General features: G+C 47.9%; 2 protein-coding genes across 4 annotated transcripts in view; both read right to left on the bottom strand.

The window, feature by feature from the left end:
* Positions 1-7,118, bottom strand: part of LOC119955235 (cysteine and glycine-rich protein 2) — a 45,742-nt gene extending 38,624 nt beyond the window's left edge. The window contains exon 1 of one of the 3 annotated variants that reach the window (XM_038781269.1): positions 7,020-7,118. The gene's annotated coding sequence lies outside the window, so the exon portion shown is untranslated. Of the gene's footprint in view, positions 1-2,794; positions 2,820-7,019 lie in introns of those variants that run through there. The other 2 variants (XM_038781267.1, XM_038781268.1) reach the window with 2 other exon arrangements.
* An 11,651-nt stretch (positions 7,119-18,769) lies between these two features.
* Positions 18,770-24,653, bottom strand: part of LOC119955091 (transcription factor E2F7-like) — a 44,385-nt gene continuing 38,501 nt past the window's right edge. Inside the window, exon 14 of the mRNA XM_038780961.1 lies at positions 18,770-22,654. Within this exon, the coding sequence (XP_038636889.1) occupies positions 22,490-22,654 (165 nt within the window). The 3' untranslated portion in view covers positions 18,770-22,489. The remainder of the gene's footprint in view (positions 22,655-24,653) is intronic.

The following is a 24,653-nucleotide window of genomic DNA, read 5'->3' as shown; positions in this document are numbered from 1 at the left end:
GTCTTCTCGACAGTGGACCTGAAATCTGCCTACCACCAGCTCCCCATTCACAAGGCGGACCGCCAGTACACCGCGTTTGAGGCGGACAGCTGCCTTTACCACTTCCTTAGGGTTCCCTTCGGCGTCACTAACGGGGTCTCGGTCTTCCAACGGGAAATGGACCAAATGGTTGACCGGTACAGACTGCGGGCCACTTTCCCGTACCTGGATAACGTCACCATCTGTGGCCACGACCAGCAGGACCACGACGCCAACCTTTCCAAATTCCTCCACACCGCCAAACTCCTCAACCTAACCTACAATAAGGAGAAGTGCGTGTTCAGCACGGACCGATTAGCCATCCTCGGCTATGTGATTCAGAACGGAATTCTAGGCCCAACCTTGACAGCATACGCCCCCTCATGGAACTCCCCCTCCCCCACTGCCCCAAGGCCCTCAAACGATGCCTGGGGTTCTTCTCGTACTACACCCAGTGGGTCCCCAATTATGCGGACAAGGCCTGACCACTCATCCACTCCATAGTTTTTCCCCTGACGGCCTAGGCTCACCAGGCCTTCAACGTATCAAGGTTACATTGCCAAGGCCACAATACACGCGGTCGACGAGACGCCCCCCTTCCAAGTCGAGAGTGATGCATCAGACGTCACTCTGGCCGCCACCCTCAACCAGGCAGGCAGGCCCGTGGCATTCTTTTCCCGCACCCTCCATACCTCCGAAATTCGGCACTCCTCTGTCGAAAAGGAGGCCCAAGCCAACGTTGAAGCTGTGCGGCATTGAAGGCGTTACCTGGCTGGCAGGAGATTCACTCTCCTCCGGTTGCCTTCATGTTTAACAACACACTGCGGGGTAAGATCAAAAATGATAAGATCTTGAGGTGAAGGATCGAGCTCTCCATTTCGCCTCCATTTCGGCAGCAGCTGCGGGAGGCTCCACATCTCTGCGTAATAAAGCCTCGTTACTCTCTACTCTCGTCTCGTCGTAATTGATAGTGCATCATGCAGCGACCTCTTAATTTCTCTAAACCATTCACCTCAACCACTCCCTGTGATAGTGTGCTCCACATTCTCGTCACTCTCGGAATGTGAATATTGCTGGCAAGGCCAACATGCATTGTCCATCCCTAAATGCCCGAGAGAAGGTAGCAGTGACTATATTGTATATCTGACCCCTAATTCTGGGCTCCCCTCACAAGTGGGAACAACCTCTCGTCTACCCTCTTAAACACATTCACAACTTTTAGAGAGATTTCTGTTAGGCACTCAGGCTGCCAGTTCAGAATTTCTTGACAGCAAATACACAAGTTAAATTAAAATCTTCAAATCCCTGCATAACAGCCCAAAGTGCCTCGTTTGCAAAGTAGACCAGGGGCTGGCTGCCTGGGCGGGGGCTCGCCGCACCAGAAAACGGTTGCGGCGGGAGAGAGAATCCTAACCCACGGGTTTGGAACGGGGGAGGGTGGGTGGGGGGGCAATCATCCAGTTTTACAATGTCTGTTGAAAATGAACCACAAATGCATCCTTGAGGATTTGGAGATAGATAAAATACAGATCAAGTTGTCCTGAACCCCCACGATAGGGCCAAATTGATGTCAACATTTTTTGTCGGTCTGTCAGAAGGTTTTAGACAAAGTGCAGCTGACCACACTGCACAACAACTGCTGCAGAAACAGTCCATAATTTAAACTAAATTGATTTAGAAAGTCTAGACTTGTGACCATCACCGGCAATAGCTGCTTGCATTGGATCCTTTCCAAAGAAAGAATATAGATTTTATTCACCAAATTTCATTCATTATGACCAGAAACTGTACTTTAAAGTTTCAAACAAATTAACAATTTTCCCCAATGTCAAAAAATGGACTTTGAACAAACAGTTGCTGATGGACATTTTCTTGCATATTAGTTTAATGCAACTGGCTGATGTTTTGTCCCCGAATTGTTTAGTGGCATAAAACCCTTTGACACTTATGTTAGCCCATCTGGATGTGCTATAACTTAAAGAAAACAGAAAATTCGAGACCAAAAAAAAGACTTTCAATGATCTCAGGATGTCTGAGAATGTTTTTCAGCCCATGCCATATTGTTCGAAACATAGTCACTACAGTAATGTAGGAAATATGGCAGCAAATTTGCATATAGCAAGATTCCACAAACATCAGTGTGATAATGACCAGGTCGCCTGTTTAAGTGATACCAGTTGCCTGATAAATCTTTATTATTGTCACAAGTAGGCTTACATTAACACTGCAATGAAGTTACCTTAGTCACCACATTCCGGTGCCTGTTCGGGTACACTGAGGGAGAATTCAGAATGTCCAATTCACCTAACAGCGTGTCGTTTGGGACTTGTGGGAGGAAACCGGAGCACCCAGAGGAAACCCACGCAGACACAGGGAGAACGTGGCAACTCCACACAAACAGTGACCCAAGCGGGAATTGAAACCGGGACCTACGCTGTGAAGCAACAGTGCTCACCACTGTGCTACCGTCCCGCTCATATTGGCAACCATTATGCCCTCTTTGAAATGGAGGCCAGACGATATTTTGTGTCGGCTGAGGGAGGCAAACGGGACCTTAGTTTAAGTGTCTCATTTGAAAGATGGCAAATTTTTGAGTGTGGCAACTGGATACCAACATACAAAATACCAAGAAGTAGACCCCTGAGAGCCTGCTGTGCCATTCAATCAGATCATGGACCATCAGGTTGTGTTCCACCTTCCCAGGTGAAGAAACAGCAGATTCAAGAACCCAGACTAATCACATTTCGTCATCGTGTTATTTCAATACTGTACTTACAGATTCAGAGAAAGATGCAGTAAAGAAATGCAGGCCCTTGACCTATCCTGCCATGAGCTATCCAATTAGTCTCATTTCTCTAAAGCCTTGCATTATTTTCCCTCTTGAAATATTTATCTAATTCCATTGCCCTTTCAGTCAGTGTAGGCATATAGAAAATATGGTCGTTTTTAAACATTTCATTTTTGAAAATCCCATTTTCCTCTTTTATAGATTATAGAGTTTACAGTGCAGAAGGAGGCCATTTGGCCCATCGAGTCTGCACCGGCTGTGTGAAAGAGCACCCTACCCAAGCCCATACCTCCACCCTATCCCCATAACCCAGTAACCCCACCCAACACTAAGGGTAATTTTGGACACTAAGGGCAATTTAGCCTGGCCAATCCACCTAACCTGCACATCTTTGGAGTGTGGGAGGAAACCGGAGCACCCGGAGGAAACCCACGCACACACGGGGAGAACGTGCAGACTCCGCACAGACAGTGACCCAAGCCAGGAATCAAACCTGGGACCCTGGAGCTGTGAATCAATTATGCTAACCACTATGCTACCGTGCTGCCCACTTCAATCCCAAATTTGTAGTACTCCCAGTTAAAACCTGGAATTCACTCTATCAAAGGCCCCCTGCTCCACTGTGTTAGAACTTCAGTCCACCAGTACCAGCGCTGTCACTCTCTTAGTATTGTTTAAAGAACATTAATCAATCTTCCTCTCCTCCCCGTGTGTTTTGTCTTAGAATCAGGTCTTGAAACACAATTTTCAGCTCACAGCTCAGGCTCACCCTAGATACAGAAACCTCACTGACATAAATCCAAACTGGTGCATTATTAAAAACCTAATTTTATAAATAGTCCTTTGTGGGTGGAATATTATCACCCAGTTGCCTTAAAAAGGGTGGGCGGGATTCTCTGTTGTCCAATGCCGATATCATAATCGGCAATTGGGTGGAGAATCCATTCCGACGCCCAAATCAGGGCAGGCGGCAGTTTGACGCCGGTCAGCCACGCTCCGCCATCTCAGATATGCCGTAATTGCGTTGTGCGCCGCACGCAGTTGCAATGGCGTTGGCGTGTCATCGGCAGGCCCTCCCGCTATGTTCCGCCCCCGATGGGCTGAGTTCTCAACCGTGTGGGGCACGTGTGGTCTCAGGGGTCGGGAACCCGGTGTAGCGGTCGAACGCTACCACACTCGACCGGGATCCGTGCCACTGGCCGGGGGTGTGGGCTTCCGCGAGAGCTGGGGGGACTGGTGGGGTGTGGCCTAAGGGGTCGCGGGTGGCGGAAGCGTGCATGGCTGGCACCATCTTGTACAGCATGACCGCTGCAGATCGTCGACGTGCGTATGCGCGACCAGGGCCCCGGCCATTCTCAGCACGGGTGCCAAGAGGTTTGCCCGGCGCCGCTGCTACCCCTCACCGGTCCCGGAATTGGTGAGGGGCTGGCAATGATTTTTGGGTCGTAAAACGCCCATGAATTCTCCGTTCAAACCGGCACTTAGCCGCTGAAACATAGAATCCAGCCCGGTGTTTTTTTGACACCAAATGGAGAATTTTAAGGCAGAACAACACGCTAAGCAGTTGCACCTACTTCAATGTGATTATTTTCAGAAGAACATTGACGCATATTGCACCCCTTCCTGTCCCACCAAACTTCTCTCAATTCCATCGACCCGTACACAGACTGCTCCTACTCAATTCACCCAGCCACACTCCTCCCATAGCAGACAAATTTTGCAAACGTTTCTTGAACCGTTTAGGGGCAGCACGGTAGCACAAGTGGATAGCACTGTGGCTTCACGGCACCAGAGTCCCAGGTTCGATTCCCCGCTGGGCCACTGTCTGTGCGGAGTCTGCTTGTTCTCCCTGTGTCAGCGTGGGTTTCCTCCAGGTGCTCGGGTTTGATCCCACAGTCCAAAGACGTGCAGGTTAGGTGGATTGGCCATGATAAATTGCCCTTAGTGACCAAAAAGCTTAGGAGGGGTTATTGGGTTACGGGGATAGGGTGGAAGTGAGGGCTTAAATGGGTCAGTGCAGACTCGATGGGTCGAATGGCCTCCTTCTGCACTGTATGTTCTATGTTCTATGAAATTCAGAGACAGAAATGCTTTTCTCAAGTGCTTTTATTTCATTAGCTGAACCTTTCCTCAGGGAAAAAAAGACTTTGTGCATCAGTGGTTTGTGAGCCCTGGTTTTAAAAGCCAGCTGTAAACAGCGAAGCGACCATGGTATAGATCCAGAGAGAGATCTGCTGTGAGATCCTGGGACTGTTAATCTGATAAGAGTGAACTAGAATATTCATTTGCACATTTTGTGATGGTCAGTTTAATGCATCACTCAAATCTCAATAGGCAGTATCTGCCTGGTGAACGTAGTCAGCCATGCAATTCTCTTCCCCAGGAAGCAGTGGGAGCTGTGTCAAAGTTCAAGGCTGAGTTAGATAGAGTTTTGACAGACAAGCGAGTCAAGGGTTATAGGAGCAGATGGCAGAAGTTGAGACCACAGCCAGATCAGCCATGATCGTATAGAATAGCGGAGCAGATTCGAAGGGCCAAAAGGTCTCCTGCTCTTAACTTCCTGAGGCACTGCGAGTGGCACAAAAATGTCAATAGTTTTAAAGCCAGCTTCAAAGACTTCAGTCTGATTCTCTTTTACAATCTTGTAATCCTCTAGGAATTTAACTCTATCTTTAAAGCTAATAACCTTACATTTCTCCAGTTCTCTCCTCCAAATGCAACCTCCGAGATTGGGGGGAAATCAGCTTTAGTGTCTCTCAGCCTCCTTGAATGTCTCCTAGTTTTTCAGTGACCAGAGATGTAAACAAAAGGCAAAAGGTGTGATCGCAGAGATCATTCTGCAGTCTGATTTTTTTTTTTCTCCACTGGTATCTACTGCTAAGGTTCCAAAGTTCAATCTATCAGTTTTAGAGGCCGTTGCCCTGTATTGGTTGGATATGAACAGGTACAGAAAAATTGTCAAAAGGGCGAATGGAATGCTGGCCATTATATCTGGGGCGCTCAAACACAAGGGGGTAGAAGTCATGCTTCATCTTTACAAACTCCTGGTCAGACCTTGAATCACTGGACGCCACACAAAGGGAGGATGGTCTTGGGAGGGAGATTTACCAAAATGATATCTGGACTCCAAGGGTTAAACTATGAAAATAATTCAACTAGGATCTTCCCTGGAATTTAGAGGATTTGTGGGTGATTTGATTGAAGCGATGATATTAAGGAAGACACGCAGGATAGATAGAGAGAACTATTTCCACTGATTGGGGAATCTGGAATTAGGGACTGAGGCAGACCTTTCAAGTGTGAAATGAGGCAACGCTTCACGACACAAGGGATAGTGGAAGTTCAGATCTCTCTTCTGTAAATGGTAATTGATTCTGAATCAATTGTTATCTTTAAAACAGATTGATAGATCTTCATTATTGAAAGGTATGAAGGGATATGGAGTGAAGATGGATTTATGGAGTTAATCTCATTGAATGTTAAAAGAAGCGCATGAGGCTGAATGGCCTACCCCTGTCTCTTTTAATGTAAATTGCAGTCAGCACTGAAACAATGGACTTATTTTTTCTTAATTTGCAAATCAGTGAAATGTGCAGAACAAAATTGCGATTACATAGAATTGACAGAAACAAGCCTTTCGACCCAACCGGTTCATACTGGTGTCTATCCTCCACTCCTGTTTCCCTCCCCCCCCCAACCCGGGCCCCTCTTCATCCCAGTCAATATAATCCTTTTCAACACATTTTCCGTTTACTCTAATATAATCCTTTTATTCATTCCATTCTCACGCGTTGAGCCAGTTTCTCCTGAAATGTCTCATTCACTAAAGCAGTTTGTCTAGTTTAATATACTTTGAACTGCAGAAATAATTATCGCCAGTAACCCCCAGACCCAATGCAATGATGTTGGGGGGGGGGGGGGGTCGTGTCAGCCCGGAGTGTCCACCAGTCAGGCCGAGTTTAGGGGAATGGGCCTTGCTGAGTTAGTCACAATTTGTTTCGTTGCTGCAGCTTCAAAACCTCACATGTAAAAATATATTAATGATTAGAGAATCCCTCCCGACTGCTGTAAACTCCGGGAAAATCCACAGCGAAATAACCCAGTTTCTCGTGTGTGGACTTCACTCCTTTTATATTTTATAGTGAAGAATCTGGAGCCACTGACGAGAGAGAAAGTTTAAAAACAAACCAAAAAACACGAGTTATGTACTCACCGGCGAGGACAGGAGAATGAATATTCACTGAGTGCCGGAACTGGCTCTGTCCAGTCAGTGGTTTTAACTTTGCTTCTGCAGAGGCGGGGGACTGACTGACCCCACCCCAATCTTCCCAAATCCTCACAGCTGGAGGGAGGGTTCAAGGTGAGTTTTCTAATTCTCAGATTCATCAGTACAGTTGCAGTTTCAATTATTTGGATTACACTGGATAAGGCAGAGAAACAGGCCATTCGGCCCAACCAGTCCATGCAGTGATTACGATCCAAACGAGCCTCCTCCCATTTCCCCTCATTAAATCGAATACTCTCCATTAGCACTTGTCTAACTTTCCCTTAAATAATCCATCTATGTTCGCTTCAACCACTCCCAGCTTAGTCAGTCCACATTCCCACCGAAAAGTTTCCTCCGCATTCCTGACTGGATTTCTTGGTGACCAAACCTATATGCAAACATACAAATCAGGAGCAGAAGACGACCATTCGGGCCCTCGAGTCTGCTCTGCCATTCATGGCTGACCTGATTGGGACCTCAGTGCCTCATTCACCTCTAACTCGCTGGTCATCCAAGACACACTGGATATATTTGTTGTGATGAAAGTAGGAATTTCAGATTTATGTTGTGTTATATGTAACTGGTGCAGTAATGGTTAAAAGTCTGGTTTAGGGTGTGTACGTGACTGCTGGAGTCATGTTTTTAAAAAATCCTTGTTTGAAAGCCAGCTAGACTTTGAGGCTACAGAGGTGCAATTAAAATATCTTAAAAGTAAGATTCATTCCGGCCTTTGGATATTGTAGGGCTATTGGAATTTTGTTTAAAGAAAGAAGATTCCCTGCGGAATAGATAACAGAGACAATGGGCAAGATTCTTTAGTCCCCCAGCTACATTTCTCAACGGCACACCATTCGCTGACAATGGGATTCTATCTTCCCGCGCTTGGCAATGGGATTTCCCATTGTAACCACCCCACGCCAGCTAGAAACCCGCTGGTGGGGAAGCACTGCCTGCAGGAAAAGTGAGTCACAATAACCGGAGAATTCCGGCCATTGTTTAGACTTAGTCAGATGGTCATAACCCAGTTCTTTGAAAAATATTTTTATTGAAAAGTTTACTTATAACAAAAATGACATTAACATCAAACAGCTCAGAAAAGGAATGTTGTATAGTATAATGTCATACAGTAAAAAAGCCACACAACTGAACATCCCTACGCAAAAAAGATAAAAATAACCTGCCATCAATAATAATATTAAATGAAAATCGCTTATTGTCACAAGTAGGCTTCAAATTAAGTTACTGTGAAAAGCCCCTAGTCACCACATTCCGGCACCTGTTCAGAGAGGCTGGTACACTGTTCCTTTAATAGCCAACTATTTAGCCCAGTGTGCTAAACCAGCCCCCACCCCACCTATTAACAGCTGATGGTTATTAATTATTTAAAGTAGTAAATGAATGGCTTCTACCTCAGATAAAACCCCTCCACTGATCCCCTAATGCTGTACTTGACCTCTTCCAGAGATAAGCACAGTAGCATCGTGGTTAGCACAGTTGCTTCACAGCTCCAGGATCCCAGGTTTGATTCCTGGCTTGGGTCACTGTCTGTGTGGAGTCTGCACGTTCTCCCCGTGTTTGCATGGGTTTCCTCCAAGTGCTGCGGTTTCCTCCCACAGTTCAAAGATGTGTGGGTTAGGTGGATTGCCCATGCTTAGTGCCCAAAAAGGTTAATTGGGGTTACTGGGTTAAGGGGATGGAGTGGAAGAAGCATGTACTTGAGTGGGGTGCTCTTTCCAAGGGCTGGTGCAAACTTGATGGGCCGAATGGCTTCCTTCTGCACTATAAATTCTATGATAACAATTCCATGAGGTTACCCAACCATGCCAGAAGAACTCGCCTCTGGGCTATCAACGAGGCAAAGGCAAGAATATCCACTTTCACACCTGTCTGCAGCTCCAGCAAGTCCAACATCCCAAAAATGCCATCAAGGCTCCAGATCAATGTTAACATATCGCTGACATGGTACTAATGATGGAGATCCAAAAGCTTACCAATCTTGGACATGACCAGAACATGTGGGTGTGATTAGCAGGGCCATCAGAGCACCGCTTCCACCTGTCCTCCACTCCCATGAAGAACTGACTCATCCTAGAGCCCAATGCACCGTTTTTGTAGACTCTCCGACATCAACTTCCATTGCTTGTCAAAGTGTTGTCAAACTGCTTTGCCAGCACACCCGATAGCATGTCCACTGTTATTGGGGCGGCAGTTATTGACAATGCTGGTGCCGCCATTTTTTCTGCTGGTGAACTGCACAAAGCCTCCGAGTCCGCTGAATAATTACCATCTGTGGGTTTCTTGTTTCCATTTTTTTAAAGGCATGTGTTCTGTGCGGGAACCCTGTTCTTCTTCCACCCCATCCCCTTACCAAACCAGAATGCTTTCCCTCAAAAACCTCCCCAAAAGACAATCAGGCAAAAAGCAGATCCTGGTTGGACCTGCCTAGTGAATGACCTCCCCTCACATGCCGCCACCGCATGTCCTTGGTCATAACACAGTTAGTGGAATAGAGGCGATGTGGTTAATGGGAGAAGCCACGGGCTAAAGCAGTCAGGTGCTGAGTTTAGTTTAGATCCATCTGTGAACAGACTAGCAACTTCTGAATAACTGAGTTAAAGATTTGACTGTGAACAAAACAGGAGCTTTTTACCAAATGGTGGGAAGTTCAACAGCGGCTTCACCCACACAAGGGTCAGCAAGCTGATTCCTAAAGGATTTCTCACTCTCTCAAAGCAGCTTTTCCAAGACAACTCTATACAGAAAGTATTCCTCGGTTGGCTAACTGTATATAAAAGTGGGTTTTGACCTGTGATTGGTTTTTGCTCGACTGGAAATAAAAAGATAGCAGTTAGGTTCTTTAGGTGTTTCATTGTATTGTTAAGCAACATTTAACCGGTTTTTATAAGTTATATTTTTGTGCTTTTGAAGGTAGCATTAATACTGTATTAATAATAAAGCTTCTTTAATACACCATATCCCTATTTGTGCGTGAGATCACTCCTGGAGCAAAGTAGCCGTTCCTCACAGTCTTACAAATTAAAAATTAAATATGGGGTTTTCTGTCTATCCTACCAACTGTTGGGGTTTGGTCCTGGATCGTAATAATACCTTTCCTTTTCATGGGATAATGTATTGACACTACCCGCAACGCTGTCTCTTTGAAGTTAGCCCATTGTTCAGCTACCGTCTTTTCTGCCAACATTTCAATCTAACTCACCCGACTCAGAAACACTCTCAACCCAACAAAGTTAGATTTCCCCCAGTTAATTATTCCTGCTCTGGATTGTTCCGTGTCCTTTTCTATCGGCAACCAAAACTTATGATACAATGATCCATTTAGGCCAACTAATTTCCCAGACTTGGGTCCGTGGTGCCTACCCCTTTGTCGGACTGGAAACATACTGCTGCAGAACACATTCCAGGAACTCTCGCCCTTGAAGGCCGTTTCACCCCCTTACTTATTAAGAATCTATCTAGCTCTGCCTGAAAAATATTCAAAGGCTCTGATTTCTCCACTTTGTCAAGAAAAGGGTTCCAAAGACTTGGGGCGCATTTCTCCGACCTCACGCCGGTTCGGAGAATAGCGGACCGCGCCGGTTTTTCACGCGACACGGTCCGACGGGCTCCCACTATTCTCCCAAACGAGAAAAATTTTTACATCGGTTTTCCCGCGGATAACCTCGTCAAACGCCTCGATACGGCCAATCACCGACTATCCGTCCCCCCCGTTATTCTCCGGCCCGGATGGGCCGAAGTCCCGACGTCGTGACGCCAGGTTATGACGCCGGCTATCACACCTGCTTTTTAAAGTCGTCAGCCAGTCGTGCTGGCTGACGAGAGGAGCGAGGAGGTGAGCGGACCACCAGAGTCTGGGCAAACCGGGGGAGGACACGGCCGCTGGTTGTCCTGTGGCGTACGGCCACAGGACACTGACGCACCGGTGAGGAGGACGTAGTTAACTGCCCGTTGGATGCAGAAAGTGACATGGGGTTAGGCTGGCCGCGTATCAGTAGCGCGACCAGGCCACCGGGTCACACAGGTATCCCGTGGCACGCGGCTGCCGAGGTGTCGAATGACCTCCGTCTAACATGTTGTTTCTCTGCCCCCCACCACCCTTCTGTAGGTTAGCAAAATGTATGCGAACAGAACGGCTATGTTCAGCGCAGTGGTTGGGGCTGCTGCACTGCATTTGGAGATGCAGCAGCATCCACAGTCACAACCCGCAGTGGATTTAGGGCCAGCTGCAGCAGCAGAGGGAATGGCCGAGGAGTTGCCAGTCGTTGAGCAGCATGGGGGGAGGGGGGGGGAGGAGGAGGAGGAGAGAGTGAGGGTGCAGCCAGAGGTGATGACCAAGGCCGAGGGTGTACCATGGCCGGATCTCTTTCCAGACAATGCCGGACATCACCTGCAGGAGGAGACTCCGGTTGAGTAGAGAGGCGGTGACACATATCTGTCACCTCGTGCCACGTGGAACGGGAGGAGGACACGCGATCCCTGTTGCCGTCAAGGTGACGGTCGCTCTTAACTTCTATGCGACCGGCTCCTTCCCGTCTCCGAGGGGGGACCTCTCCGGGATCTCTCAGTCATCGGTGCACAGGTGCATCCGGGATGTGACCGACGCCCTCTATGCGGACCGCTACATCACCTTTCCCGAGGACCGAGCAAGTCAACATTCACTAGCTCGTGGATTTGCCAGCGTGGCCGGGATACGGATGGTGCAGGGGTAATCGATTGTGTTCACGTCTCCATGCGCCCGCCTGCAGGGGACAGGGAGGTCTTCACAAACAGGAGGGAGACATACTCCATGAATATCCAGGTGGTATGCGACCCCCACATGAGGATCATGAACGTCTGCGCAAGGTTCCCAGGGAGTGTGCATGGCGCCTACATTCTGGCGCAGTCGTACATCCCTGCAATGTTTGAGGGGCGGCCCCCCCGGCTGAGGGGCTGGTTTCTGGGCGACAGGGGTTATCCGCTGAGGTCTTCGCTGATGACACCTATACGGAGGCCTCAGACCAATGCGGAAACCCGATACAACGAGGCCCATGCAGCAACCAGGGGTGTGGTGGAGCGCTGCTTTGAACTCCTGAAGATGAGATTCAGGTGCCTGGACCGCTCCGGAGGGGCCCTGCAGTACCAGCCTGACAGGGTCGCTCGCATTGTTGTGGTCTGCTGTGCGCTGCACAACATAGCGATGCAGCAGGGAGATGCCCTGGTGGAGGAGGCGGAGGGAGAAGCCAGTGGCAGTGGTGCCAGCACAGAGGAGGAGGAGGTTGGTGGAGTGGCGGGCGCAGCACGCAGACAGGACCCGGCTGCTGGTGATGCCCAGGAGGCTGCACGACGGACCCGGCGAGGACGGCGGGCACGCGATGCCTTGGCGGCAGCCAGATTCACGCATCACGTGCGACGGCTCCGCTGAACACCAACACTACCACCTGCATCGCCAGTCGCGCAGACGGTCAACACACAACTGCCACCCCCCCCCCCCCCCCCCCCACGCATCCCCGCTCTGCATACTCTGCTCCAGTTCTACATCACCCTTACCACTGCGGCACAACGGTATGGCACGACATTGATGGCTGTGTCAGCGGGTGTGATCAGTGCCATGTGGAATGATGACAGCCCGCTCTGCAAAGAGCTGTGAGCTCAGAATCGTTAGGGAGAGTCTGACCCATGGCAATAGCTGAACCATCCACCTCAGTGGCCGCTGAGTTCGTCAGGGACACTCCATCACGTGCCGGCGTGGGGTAGCTGTGGGAGGGGGTTGCGGGGGGGAGGGACTGCACACCCGGCACCGAAGTTTCACCGCTCGTCAACCCCAGCGACACTCGGTCACCATCACGACCCCTGTGGCAACAGAAACATCACACAGTCTTACAAGTTAGGTGCAACAGTGAGTTTAATGGTTAACATAGTTTACAGATGCCCTAGCCCCTACAACTAATCTGTGCCCTTCACCCATGCCAACTTACTTTGTGTCCCTCTTCGTTGTCTTACGGGCCCTACCACTACATCTAAGTGATTCCCCAGATGATACAGCAGGAGTGGAGGAGGACTGCTGCGAATCGCCCCCTTCGACATGTCCCCCCGTCGGCACTCCTTTTCCTGGGGCGACCCGGCCTTGACGGGCCAGGCTACTCTGCGGGCGTTTCGGATGACGTGGTGCCACCCTGCTCTGCCCGCTGCCCACCCGATGCACCAGGGATGGGACGGGGGGAGGCCGAGCGTCCCGGGGCGTCCCGTGATGGAGTTAATGGGACGGGCCCCAGAAACCTCCTCCTCCCTCGGGGAGCCCGGTGGCCCCCGGGCCTCACTTTTGGACAGAGGTGCGAGCGGGGAGGCGCCCCATCACCCCATCGACACCTGTTGCTGCCAGTCCTGGAGGCCTGCAACGGTTTCGACCAGGGTCCGAAGGTTCGCAGAGACGGAGTCCTGGGAGTGAGACATTCCCGCCAGGGACTGTGCGATCTCAACCTGTGAGTGCGCAACGCTATCCAGCACGTGCGTCAGGCGGTTGATGCTCTCCGCAACTGACTGGTGGGACTGTGCCATTTCCTGCTGGGACTGTGCCATGGCGTGCTGCGACTGGGCCATGGTCTGGTGAGACTCGGCCAAGGCCCGCAGCGCGCCGGCAATGTCATGTTGGCTCTGGCGCATTGCTGCCTGTGAGAGGGTAGCCCTGTCCAGGGCCGAGGATGATGCATGCAAATGAAGCCCAACGCCTTGCAGAACCTGACCCATGGCCAAAACCGTTTCACCCATTGCCTCGACCGCGGATGCCACCCGTGCGGTGTCGGCCTGGGTGGCTGCCATGAGCGGCACCACTCCCTGCTCCTGGACGCGGTTCGACTCCTCTAACTGCGTCTGCAGCTGCTGGAAGACGGCCCTCATCCCGTCATTGTGTCCCTCGGTTTCGAGATGCATCGGCTGTGCGGGTGGGTCAAGTAAATCCAGGAACCCAGGAAACGTCTGGGAGCCAGCTGCATGCTGGGCCTGGCCTGCCCTCCAACAGTCCAGGCCCTCGGCTGCTCCGACCTCCACCTGCTGTACCTGCTCAGCTGTGTTGTGCGAACCAGACCGTGACCCGGGAGCCTCATCACTGAATTGCCCAACCAAGGTGAGTGTCTCTGTGATGGTGGATGGTGTGGGAGATAGCAGTGCCGCAAGCTCGAGGTCCTCGTCTGTACAAATGTCGTTGGGGTCTTCGGCCCACTGATGAGTGGCCGCAGGGTGTTCGCGGCCCATTTCTCCCTCTCCCTCGGTCACTGTCCTCTACGCCTCCTGCTCCACAGAATCTGTTTGGGAGGATGGCACCCCTGACTGTGCTCCCGGCACCCTCTGGCGTGCGGCTCTGGGTGCAGTGGTGGTGGCAGGTGCTCGTCTTTGCCTGGACGCAGACGGCCCTGGTTGTTCGACAGCACATCCTTGGGAAGAGAATGAAACGGGGTTATTTAGAAACACTCGGCCGGGCGTTGGATGGTCCAGTGGGCAGAGTGTGAAGGGATTGGGGGGGGTTGTCATGCAGGGTTGTCTCACTTTGTTTGTTCATCCCCTCCAACCTCACATTACACGACCTCCCGGGTGGCAGATCCCCCAGCAAGGTCCAGTGCCCTCTGCTCAAACGTGGTCAGGGGGTGGAAAATGGGCAAACCCCCTCCGGTCATGTTGCGCTCCCGATTATTGTGAGCAGTCTTGGCCTGTTGGGGGGAGTGGGGGCATAGATAGATCAATTCGGCAGGTATCATCAGGGCGTTCACATATTGGAGAAGGTTGGGGGGGTCAAGCTGTAACTGAACCATTGCATCTCTCCAGGGGGTCGCAGCGCTCATGTGGGTCTGTGACTACTTGGTAAACCACCCTCCACTCACTCTGCCCCCCTCCCCCTCGTGCCGGGGGGGGGGGGGGGAAGGTGGGAGATTAAGTACATGGGAGGGGGGGGGGGGGAAGGATTGTTGTAACCCAGGGGCACCCTCTTGGCACTTACCCTGGCAGCCCTGGTGAGGTCGTGGAGCTTCTGGGGATTGCTCCCCAGACCGAGGGGTCTGCCCCACTGCACTCACAGCAGTGCCTACCTCACGCCAGGCACGTCGCACTACGCTGGCAGGGTGGCGGTGCCCTCTTCTAGGGCAGATGATGCTCCTCCTCCGCTCCACCTCATCCAGGAGCGCTTCAATATCTGCCTCGCCAAACCTCGGGGCGGCCCTCCGTGGCTCCGACATCTTTCTCCTCCCGTTGCTGTGCTCGCTTGCGTCGTCGGGTATGGCGTCATTTTTCACGTGTGGTCCACGGCCCCGGTTCTAGCCCATTTCCGGGGCGTGAATAGCTCGTGAGCGGGGCATATCGGGCCGTCGTGAAAGTCAGCTGATTTCACGACGGCATTCGTGATTTTCCTCGAGAACGGAGAATTCAGCCCGTAAGACCTACTAAGAGAAGAAAATACAAATTTTTCTCTTAAATGAGCAACCACTTATTTTTAAATAAGTGACCCCCAGTTCTAGATCTTCCCACAGGAGAAAACAGCTTCTCCACATCCACCCCATCAAGATCCCTTGGTGACTATCTTATATTGATGGCGTCAAGCTCTGCTCTTCCCCACAAAAGGAAACATTTTCTCTGTATGCACTCCATCAAAGCTTTTCAGAATTGTAAAGACCTCGATGAGTTCACCCTAGAGATCACAGGTCTAGAGAATAGACCAAGTCTGTTAATCCTTCTTTGATATGTAAGCCCACATATTTGCTTGTATCATTCTTATAAATTTGTAAGGGCAACACTGTGGTTAGCATTGCTGGCTCACAGTGCCAGGCACCCAGGTTCAATTCTAACCTTGGGTGTTGAGTTTGTCCTTTCTCACCTTGCTTGCGTAGGTTTCCTCCAGATGCTCTGGTTTCCCCCCCCCCTCCCCCCCCCCCCCCCCCCCCCCCCCCCCGCCCAAAGATGTGCCGCTTAGGTGCATTGGTCATGCTAAATTGCCCCTTACTACCTAAAGATGTGCAAATTAGGTGGGATTACACGGATATGGGGTTCACCATCTACATGGAACAAGTCAGGAGTGTGATAGTATACTCTCCACTTCCCTATATAAGTGCAGCTCCAGCAAAGGGAGGTGGTGGCATTGTTACTGGACTAGGAAACCAGAGACCTGGAGTAATTCTCTGGAGATCCAGGTTCAAATCACGTCACTGCAGATGGTGAAATTTGAATTCAATAAAAATCTGGAATTAAATAATGAAGGAAATCTGCCGTCCTTACCTGGTCTGGCTTACATGTGACTCCAGATTCACAGTAATAATGTAGGTAACTCTTAACTACCCCCTCAAGGGCAATTAAGGTACTAAATGCTAGCGATGCCCATGAACAAATTTTTAAAAAAATTCAAGAACTTGACACCATCCAGGACAACGCAGCTTGTTTGACTGGCACACCACCATGTACTAGCTTAAACATTCACTCACTTATAAGGCTCCTTCAACAGCACATTCCAAACCCATGATCTCAACCACCTCAAAGGACAAGGGCAGCGGATGCAGGAGAATGCAGAAATTCCCCCTCCAAGTCATTCACCAACCTATCTTGGAAATATATCATCATTCCTTCACTTTCACTGGGTCAAAATCCTGGAACTCTGTCCCTAACAGCACTGCGGGTGTATCTACAGCACAGGGACTGCGGTAGTTCAAAAAGGCAGCTCACCACAAAGAGAGCCTGTGGTTGTTCTCCTCAGAGCAGAGAAGGCCGAGAGAGGACCCGATTGAGGAGGCTAAAATTATGAGCAACATAGTTAGGAAGAAACTTTCCTCCTTAGTTGAGGGGTCAATAATGTTGACTGTAAAATTCAGACACTTCGACCAGTTTATTATTCAAATGCTTTACCCAGGTGCCCTTGTTTAAGAGATTAACAAAATGTAGACGCAAGTTCATTCAGCCGAAGTTGGGGAGGAGGGCGGATGCCCTTGCCTGCCTGATCGCCCGCCATAGAATCCTGCTCCGTTGGCGATCAGCAGCACCACCTAAAGCTGTAGACTGGCTGTCCGACCTATCGGAATTTCTTCAAATGGAGAAAATCAAATTCACCATCCATGGGTCTGAAGAGGGCTTCCACAAAACATGGGAGCCATTCACCCAACTGTTCCGAGACCAGTTTGTGGCCAACACAAAGAAATAAATAGCCAGTAGCCAGGAAGAAATAGCCAGGACAAGATAGAAAGAGGAAAGCGAGGGAGGACCTGGGGGAGGGGAGGGGGGGTGGCAAGGTGAGGTAGCAAAACCCAGCAAGAATGAATGGGGGGGGGGGGGGGGCAGCAGTGAGAAGGGGGAGGGGAGCTGCAGAAGGGAGGATTGTATGCTGAGCCAGACTAAATAGTGGAACCCAATAAGAAACCGGTGACTGTACAATAAATTAAAACGAACGGCAAATGTAGATCATTTTGAAAACACAAATAAAGATTTTTTTTTTTAAATTCGACCGGTTTATTTTCAAACATAATAAAAAGTTATCCCTCAAATTACCCCAACTATAGAATGCCTTAGGATTCTTAATACTACCCGTGCTGATGAACTGAATTGTGCTGCGGGTCTAATCCTCTGAGTCTTGCTCATCACAGGGCCTTCATCTGCAGAGGTAAGTCTCGCAAGCTGCTTCCTTCTGTCCTCTGGTCCGCCGTTGAGTCCTCTCCGCTGCCTCTGTGTCGAGTCTTCGTTGGGGAGGATCTCTGGATGCCTCTTCCTTATAGCCCTCTTTGTGCCTTCCAGAAGATTCTCTGGCCCTCAGCCAATGAGGTCTCAGGGTAGGGGCTGTACCACCCAATGGAGTTGCCGATTGCAATTCTGCAGGACACCAGGAACCAATCCACAGGGATCCATCCTCAGGTGCATTGTCTGCACGTGACCGTAACCCATATAAGGTGATCAGGTGCCAGAAAGTCTGGCTTCATCTATGCAATCAACAACAATGGATCTATTTGAATGGGGCCAATAATCTTCCGATGTCAGCGCAGACTTGCCCTGGCTGTCTGTCCCTGGCCAATGTATTCAAGTTTGGTTTCCCATCAGGCTTGGCAGTGGTTCTTGCTAGCTTTAATTTAAAGTGTCCGATTCTGTATCGGGCCTAAGATTCAGGCAGTTTATGTTACCACAATAACCAGGTGAAATAGATTTAAGGTAATGGCCAGAAGATTTGAAGGGGAATTGAGGAAAAAGTTCTTCACCCAGTGTGGTTGGAATCTGGAACTCGCTGCCTGAAAGGGTGACAGAGGTGGGTGCCCTCACAACATTTGAGAAACATTAGATGAGCACTTGAAATGCAACAGCATAAGGCTACTGATCAAGTGCTGGAAAATGAGATTAGAAGAGATAGGTGCTTTCTGGTCAACACAGCCATGATGGACTGAAGGGCCTCTTTGTGTGCTGTAAATCTCTATGATCACCACCTTCTCAGGGGCAGGTAGGGGGGACCAACAAAACCTGGCCAAGCCAGCAACACCCACATCCCACGAGATAAAAAGTGAAGAAAGTTCAAAGTGTAAAGAGCATGGCCACCCACTAAGGAGACAAAAGTTATCTCTTGCCTCAGGTTACGAGCTGGCAGCAGGAATATACATAAATAAACCGAATGAGGAAGTTCGGCTGTGTAGATAGAGGTAATTTCTTCCCTGGAATTCTGGGCTTGATGACATTTGCAGCAGAGACAAAATAAATTAACCAGAAAGTAACAGGACTTTATCGCATCATCCATCACAATCCATTCTAGAAGCACAAAGATCCCTCCATATACAAGCCTCATCACTACAGCATGTGGAAACAGTTTAAAGAAATAAGAAATACTAATTTAACAACCTAGCAGTGCACATACATCCATTTACATACATTGCAGTGAGCAGCATCAAAATTAAAATAATCCAGCATTTAAATACAAAAACCAGCACCATATTGTATCTATTACAATGTAAACACATTTTTTAAAACAGTCAAGTATCATAATTTGATATTTTCACTTATGAATGGATAAACTCTATGGAACGGACTTCATTCCACTCTCCCAAAATACTACTTAGGACCCACTTTAACCATGAAGATAGTGACCCCTAACGTTCCTGGGGCAGGGAGGGGTTTCAGTGATACACAGACGGCCGTAATCTTCAATTTCATTGGAATTCCCAGGGATAATGGGGGGGGGGGGGGGGTCCCTAATACGGATGTATGGTTGTTACAATGTGTGCAAGGAAATGCAGTAACAGAATAATACCCCTACAAAAATCCCTTCCCTCCATACCAACAGTAGGGGCCACAGTGAAGCTCCCATTAGAACTAGAGCCAGACCCAGATTTCTAACCGGGATTGAGTACATCAGCAGCCAGTGGGCAGAAATGTAATTCTGCTCCCTCGCCTCCACACAAAAGAAACAGTTTAAGACCCGGGAAAGTGCAGGGAAGACAAAACTGCAGCTAGTTTGCTCTCTCCTACACAAGGCCGTGGATGTTGGTGGGGGAAGGACATCTGAAATGTACGGACTTTTGTTGGATAATCCCTGTAATCAAGGGATTAAGGAGCAAAGGTGGGAAAACTGGGCTCAAGTAAGATCAACCGTCTCTGATTGGCAGAGCAGGCTCGAGGGGCTGAATGACTTTCTCTCATTCCCATGTTTGCTACATCATCAAAGCTGCAGGCGTGAAGGGTTCGCCACTGCAGATCACATTTGATTGTAAAATAGCTCGAGGTTCTTTTGAACAAGGGAAAAGCAAGGGAGAGTACCTTAGGGAGTCATGACTGGCTACACTTAGACATGAACCGATAGGCTCTGTTAAAGTAAAACGCGTACCATTTTAATCCATTCACCCACTGCACCAAACCACATTCTAGGACATGGGATCACATTCAAAAATAAGGGGGTAATCATTTAGGACGGACACGAGGAGAAATATCTTCACTCAGTATTTTGTGAATCTTTGGAATTCTCTGCCCCAGCGCGGTGAGTTTATTTAAGGTGAAAATTAATAGATTTGTCAGCACAAAGGGAATTAAGCGTTCTAGGGGTTGGTGGGAAAGTGGAATCGATGAAAAGGATCAACAATGATCATACTGAATGGAGGGGCAAGCTTCAGAAGTTGTATGATCTGCTCCTGCTCCCGATAATTATACGCTTATTCTCTCTCGACAACTAAGTTACGGTCAGGTTTCACTAATAGATGCCTAGCAGCAACTGGACCAGGGTGGGAACAAAATGTGATCCCATCCTCACTAAACATCCCCATGTTGGTGATTTCTAGTGTTGACGTCACAGGGCAAGACACCCGCGTTATCCCTCACAAATCCAGAAACACAAATCCACAGGGACTCGGAGAGCAACAGAGACTAACCTAAAGGTTCCTGGTCAGAATTACTGAATCTTACTGCACAGGAGGCCATTCAGCCCACAGGTTAATTATTGCACAAGAGTGTTTGCCAAAAAGGAAGCTAGAAATCACTTCATAAATACTTTCTTGTTAAAGCATCTCAATTCTGATTGGAGGAGGAATAGGAAATGCTGTCATGTATTTGCTCTGGACACTATTCCTCTCAATGTGGAGATAATTGTGTGATAGCCCCCTTCCTTGTTACCTGCAATTGAACATTCCCAGCTCCAATATATAGATTCCCGGCAGGAATAACCTATTCACTGTAACTTATTACTGACTCATTACAGTCAATCTTCACTGACAATGCTGCAATAACAAGATAAGTGAGTACAGGGACCTTTTATACAAGGCCATCTTTTTGCAATATTGTTCATTTAAAAAACCCTGATGCCATCTACAGGATAATTCCAAGTTTACACAACTACTAAAATGATGTGACCACTTTAGGAGGTTCTGTCGTATGTTACTGGACTGGGAATGCAAAGATCTGGAAAAATTATCTGGAGACCTTAGTTCAAATTCCCTCATAGAAGTTGTGAATTTCAAATTCAGTTGAATAAATAAATCTGGACTAAAAATCTAGTTTCAGTAATAGTGACCATGAAACTATTGCATAGTTGCAACAACCCACCTGGTTTACAAACATTTTTTAGGGAAGGAAATCTGCCATCCTTACCTAGTCTGGCCGACTTGCCCCCAGAACCACCACAGCGTGGCTGACCCTAAACTGCCCTCTGAAAAGACCTCACAAGTCTCAGTATGGGCTCCAGAGGCTATGCCCATATTCAGGGGGGGTGATTATATTAATAAATTACCAGTCAGTACAACCAAAGCAATTCTCTCCTCCAGAGGCCAAGAGATACCAAATAATGTCCTAAACCTTTAGAAGAATAAAGAGAAACCGTTGAAAGTATGAGGGCATTGGTAGTGAATTGAAGACCTTTCTCAACAGCTAACTCAAACTTTTAAAAAAATATTTTTTTCAATGCAAGACATTTTGAAATAATACAACTTTGTTGCAGTGAAGGGGAGTGTCTAGGACACTGGAACAATTCGAGGCCACAGATTGAATCAGGATTGGCTTTGAAGTTAATGTGGATGATTAGTTGCAGCGCTGTGTTTGGGAGACGGGCTATACAAAGGATTCTTTAAGAAGCAGGCGAGGTGAGATTGTGAATTATAGTTGATCAGTCGCTCAGGAGAAACAGACTATATTAATCCTTAACCACCATTAAAGATGCAATGCACTACAGAGTGATAATCTCAGTTATACAGGGCAGGTCTGATCAGCCGGTGACTGTTGTCTAGTAATAATTACTAGAAATTAACACTTTGCCCCCACTGTTCTGAGGGGATTTGTTGGGACGGGGCATATTTAAACTTGCCAGTCAATAAGTAAGGATTAACACGCAGTACAATTATTCAAGTTGCAATATTTTGCAGTCATTTCAGACTCTCACATTACTAAAGCCCACCTTTGCCAGCGATGGCATTCTACCAAAGATTGGGCTCTGCACCAAACGTAAATACAAGTGACATTAAAGTTTTTTTTTCTTCACATAATAGAGTTATTAATCAAATCCAGTTCCTGTTGTGGATGACCAGTGTTTATTTTACATTCTCCCTGACCTCTATAAGAGTTCACCAGTTTTACGTTGAAAGGCATTTGCTGTTTCACGGCTTCAGACGAATCCAATCACCTGCTCGGAATTTTTCTGGCAACTTTAATATATTAAAATGTAAATTGTAACATCATTATAAAACCTCTCCCATAAACTGCAGGAAAAAAAGAAATTGATTGAAAATTCTTAGTGCTCGGGATGTCTCGTACATACACCCATTTACCTCAAGAGCAACGTGCTCTCAATTACTCAATGTGGATGGGCTTGTAAACAAATTAGTGAGTTACATTCTCACTGGAGTAAATGTCAGCGATCTCAACACCCTTCGCCAGGTGAAAATATTGCCAGCTGCTGTTAATCTTCCACTCATAACAATCAATAAGATGCTGTGTATAATCCATTATTTGGTCATGTTATTCTCAATTTCCAGCCTGCGTTGGGCAGGAGATGATGCCTTGATCTGAAGTCCCTCCAGCTTCTTGCCTTGCAATGTGGGAACAGGTGTATGGAAGTAACTTTCCACAAAGGACTGCTCACCATCCTTGGGCGTAATCGAAATTAACGACTGGAAAATAAAGAATAGAAACCATGTGTAAAATTCTATTCTCAAATTAATCCCTTGCATCACAAGAAATAGACGGAGAAGACCATTTGGCCCCTCGAGCCTACTCCAGCATTCTATATGATTATGGTTGATCTTCCACCACCACAAGTCCACATTCCCCCTCTATCCCCATCATCTCCCATGTCCTTAACATCCAAAAGTTTAACGATCTCAGGCTTGAAAACATCCTGGATGATATGAAACCAGAGACTGGCAGAAAAACTGTAACCTAACAGTGGGTGATCTTTAAGGAAGAGATGCTTCGAGGCAAGCTAGGTGCATTCCAACAAGAGCGAAATATAAAGGAGTCAAAAACAAGACTCCTTGGATGATGTGGCAATAGGGATCTTTTTTTTAAATATAAATTTAGACTACCCATTCATTTTTTCAATTAGGGGGCAATTTAGCGCGGCCAATCTATCTACCCTGCACATCTTTGGGTTGCGGGGCTGAGACCCAGGCAGACACGTGCAAACTGCAACAGACAGTGACCCGGGGCCGGGATCGAATCAGCGAGGCAGCAGTGCTAACCACTTCACCACCGTGCCAACCTGTGGAGATAGAGATCATGATGTACGATCCATACCCTGGATGCTCTTGAAGTGAGAATCAGGTTAAATACAATAGCTTGAGAGGGGAAAATTAAGAGGAGAATAAGACTGGCAAAGAGAAAATGACAATAATATATAAGTTAACATAAAAGGGAACCCAAAAATCATCTACGAGCACGTAAATAGTAGTTGGGTAGTAAGAGGTAGAGTGGGTCCTATTGGGGACAAAGAGGGAGACATATGTTCAGAGTCACAGTGCAAGGCTGGAATAATTAATAAATGTCATGGGAATGTCACTTTGTATTTTGGCCTCTCTCTGCATGCTAGAGAATGTCTCCAGATCACTTGATGATTTCTAAGTAATACCTGTTTCTGTAAGGAATGCAAACCTACTGTCTTTGTTAAAAAGGGTCTTTGACTTATGGATGTTGTTAGGAAAGTTACTACGGGTTACCGGATGTTGTTAGGAAAGTTACTAAAAGGGCAGCACGGTGGCGCAGTGGGTTAGCCCTGTTGCCTCACGGCGCCGAGGTCCCAGGTTCGATCCCGGCTCTGGGTCACTGTCCGTGTGGAGTTTGCACATTCTCCCCGTGTTTGCGTGGGTTTCGCCCCCACAACCCAAAGATGTGCAAGATAGGTGGATTGAACACTCTAAATTGCCCCTTAATTGGAAAAAAAATAATTGGGTACACTAAATTTATTTAAAAAAAGGAAAGTTACTAAGGGTTAACTATAGGGTATTGTATTTTTGGGTGGGGTATCAGTGTTGGTAGTTGATACGATGATTACTGTGTGTTTATAAAATGTTAACGTGATTCATAGAATAAACATTGTTTTGTTTAAAAATACTTTAGATCTGTTGCATCACACCTGTAAAGTGGGCCCTTTGCTCCCCATAACCAAAATGTATTAAAAGTTATGCGTCAGGTGAACATCATGATATACTTTGGCATTTTCTAAACCCTGGCCCATAACATGAGTACTTTACATCAGTCTTTACCGAAGAGAAAGCTGACAAAATATTGGTAGAAGCGGAAATAGGAGATATAACAGATTACGTGTAAATTGGTGGATAGGACGCAAGAAGAGGTTGGCACTTAAAATGGAGAATTAACCTGGTCTGGCTGGCCTGTATTCCATGTTGCGAAGGGAAGTGTGAGCAAAGATAATGGAAAGGCTTTGCATAATTTTCCAATCTTCTTTAAATATGTAGAGGCTCCAGAGGATTGGGGAGTGGCAAATGTTACATCCTTATTCAAGAAAGGGCATCGGTTCAGTCCAGGCAACTACAGGCCAGTTAGTTTAACATCAGGGGTAATGTTTTACAAATAATAATTAAGGAAAATAGTAACAAGCACTTGGTGAGGTTTGAGTTAATTAAGGAGAGCCAGCATCAATTTTTAAAAGGC

The sequence above is a fragment of the Scyliorhinus canicula genome, chromosome 20 (genome assembly GCF_902713615.1).
Source record: "Scyliorhinus canicula chromosome 20, sScyCan1.1, whole genome shotgun sequence".
Lineage (NCBI taxonomy): Eukaryota > Metazoa > Chordata > Chondrichthyes > Carcharhiniformes > Scyliorhinidae > Scyliorhinus > Scyliorhinus canicula.
The sequence above is the reverse complement of the archived record's forward strand: the minus strand, read 5'-3'. Positions and strand labels throughout refer to the sequence as shown.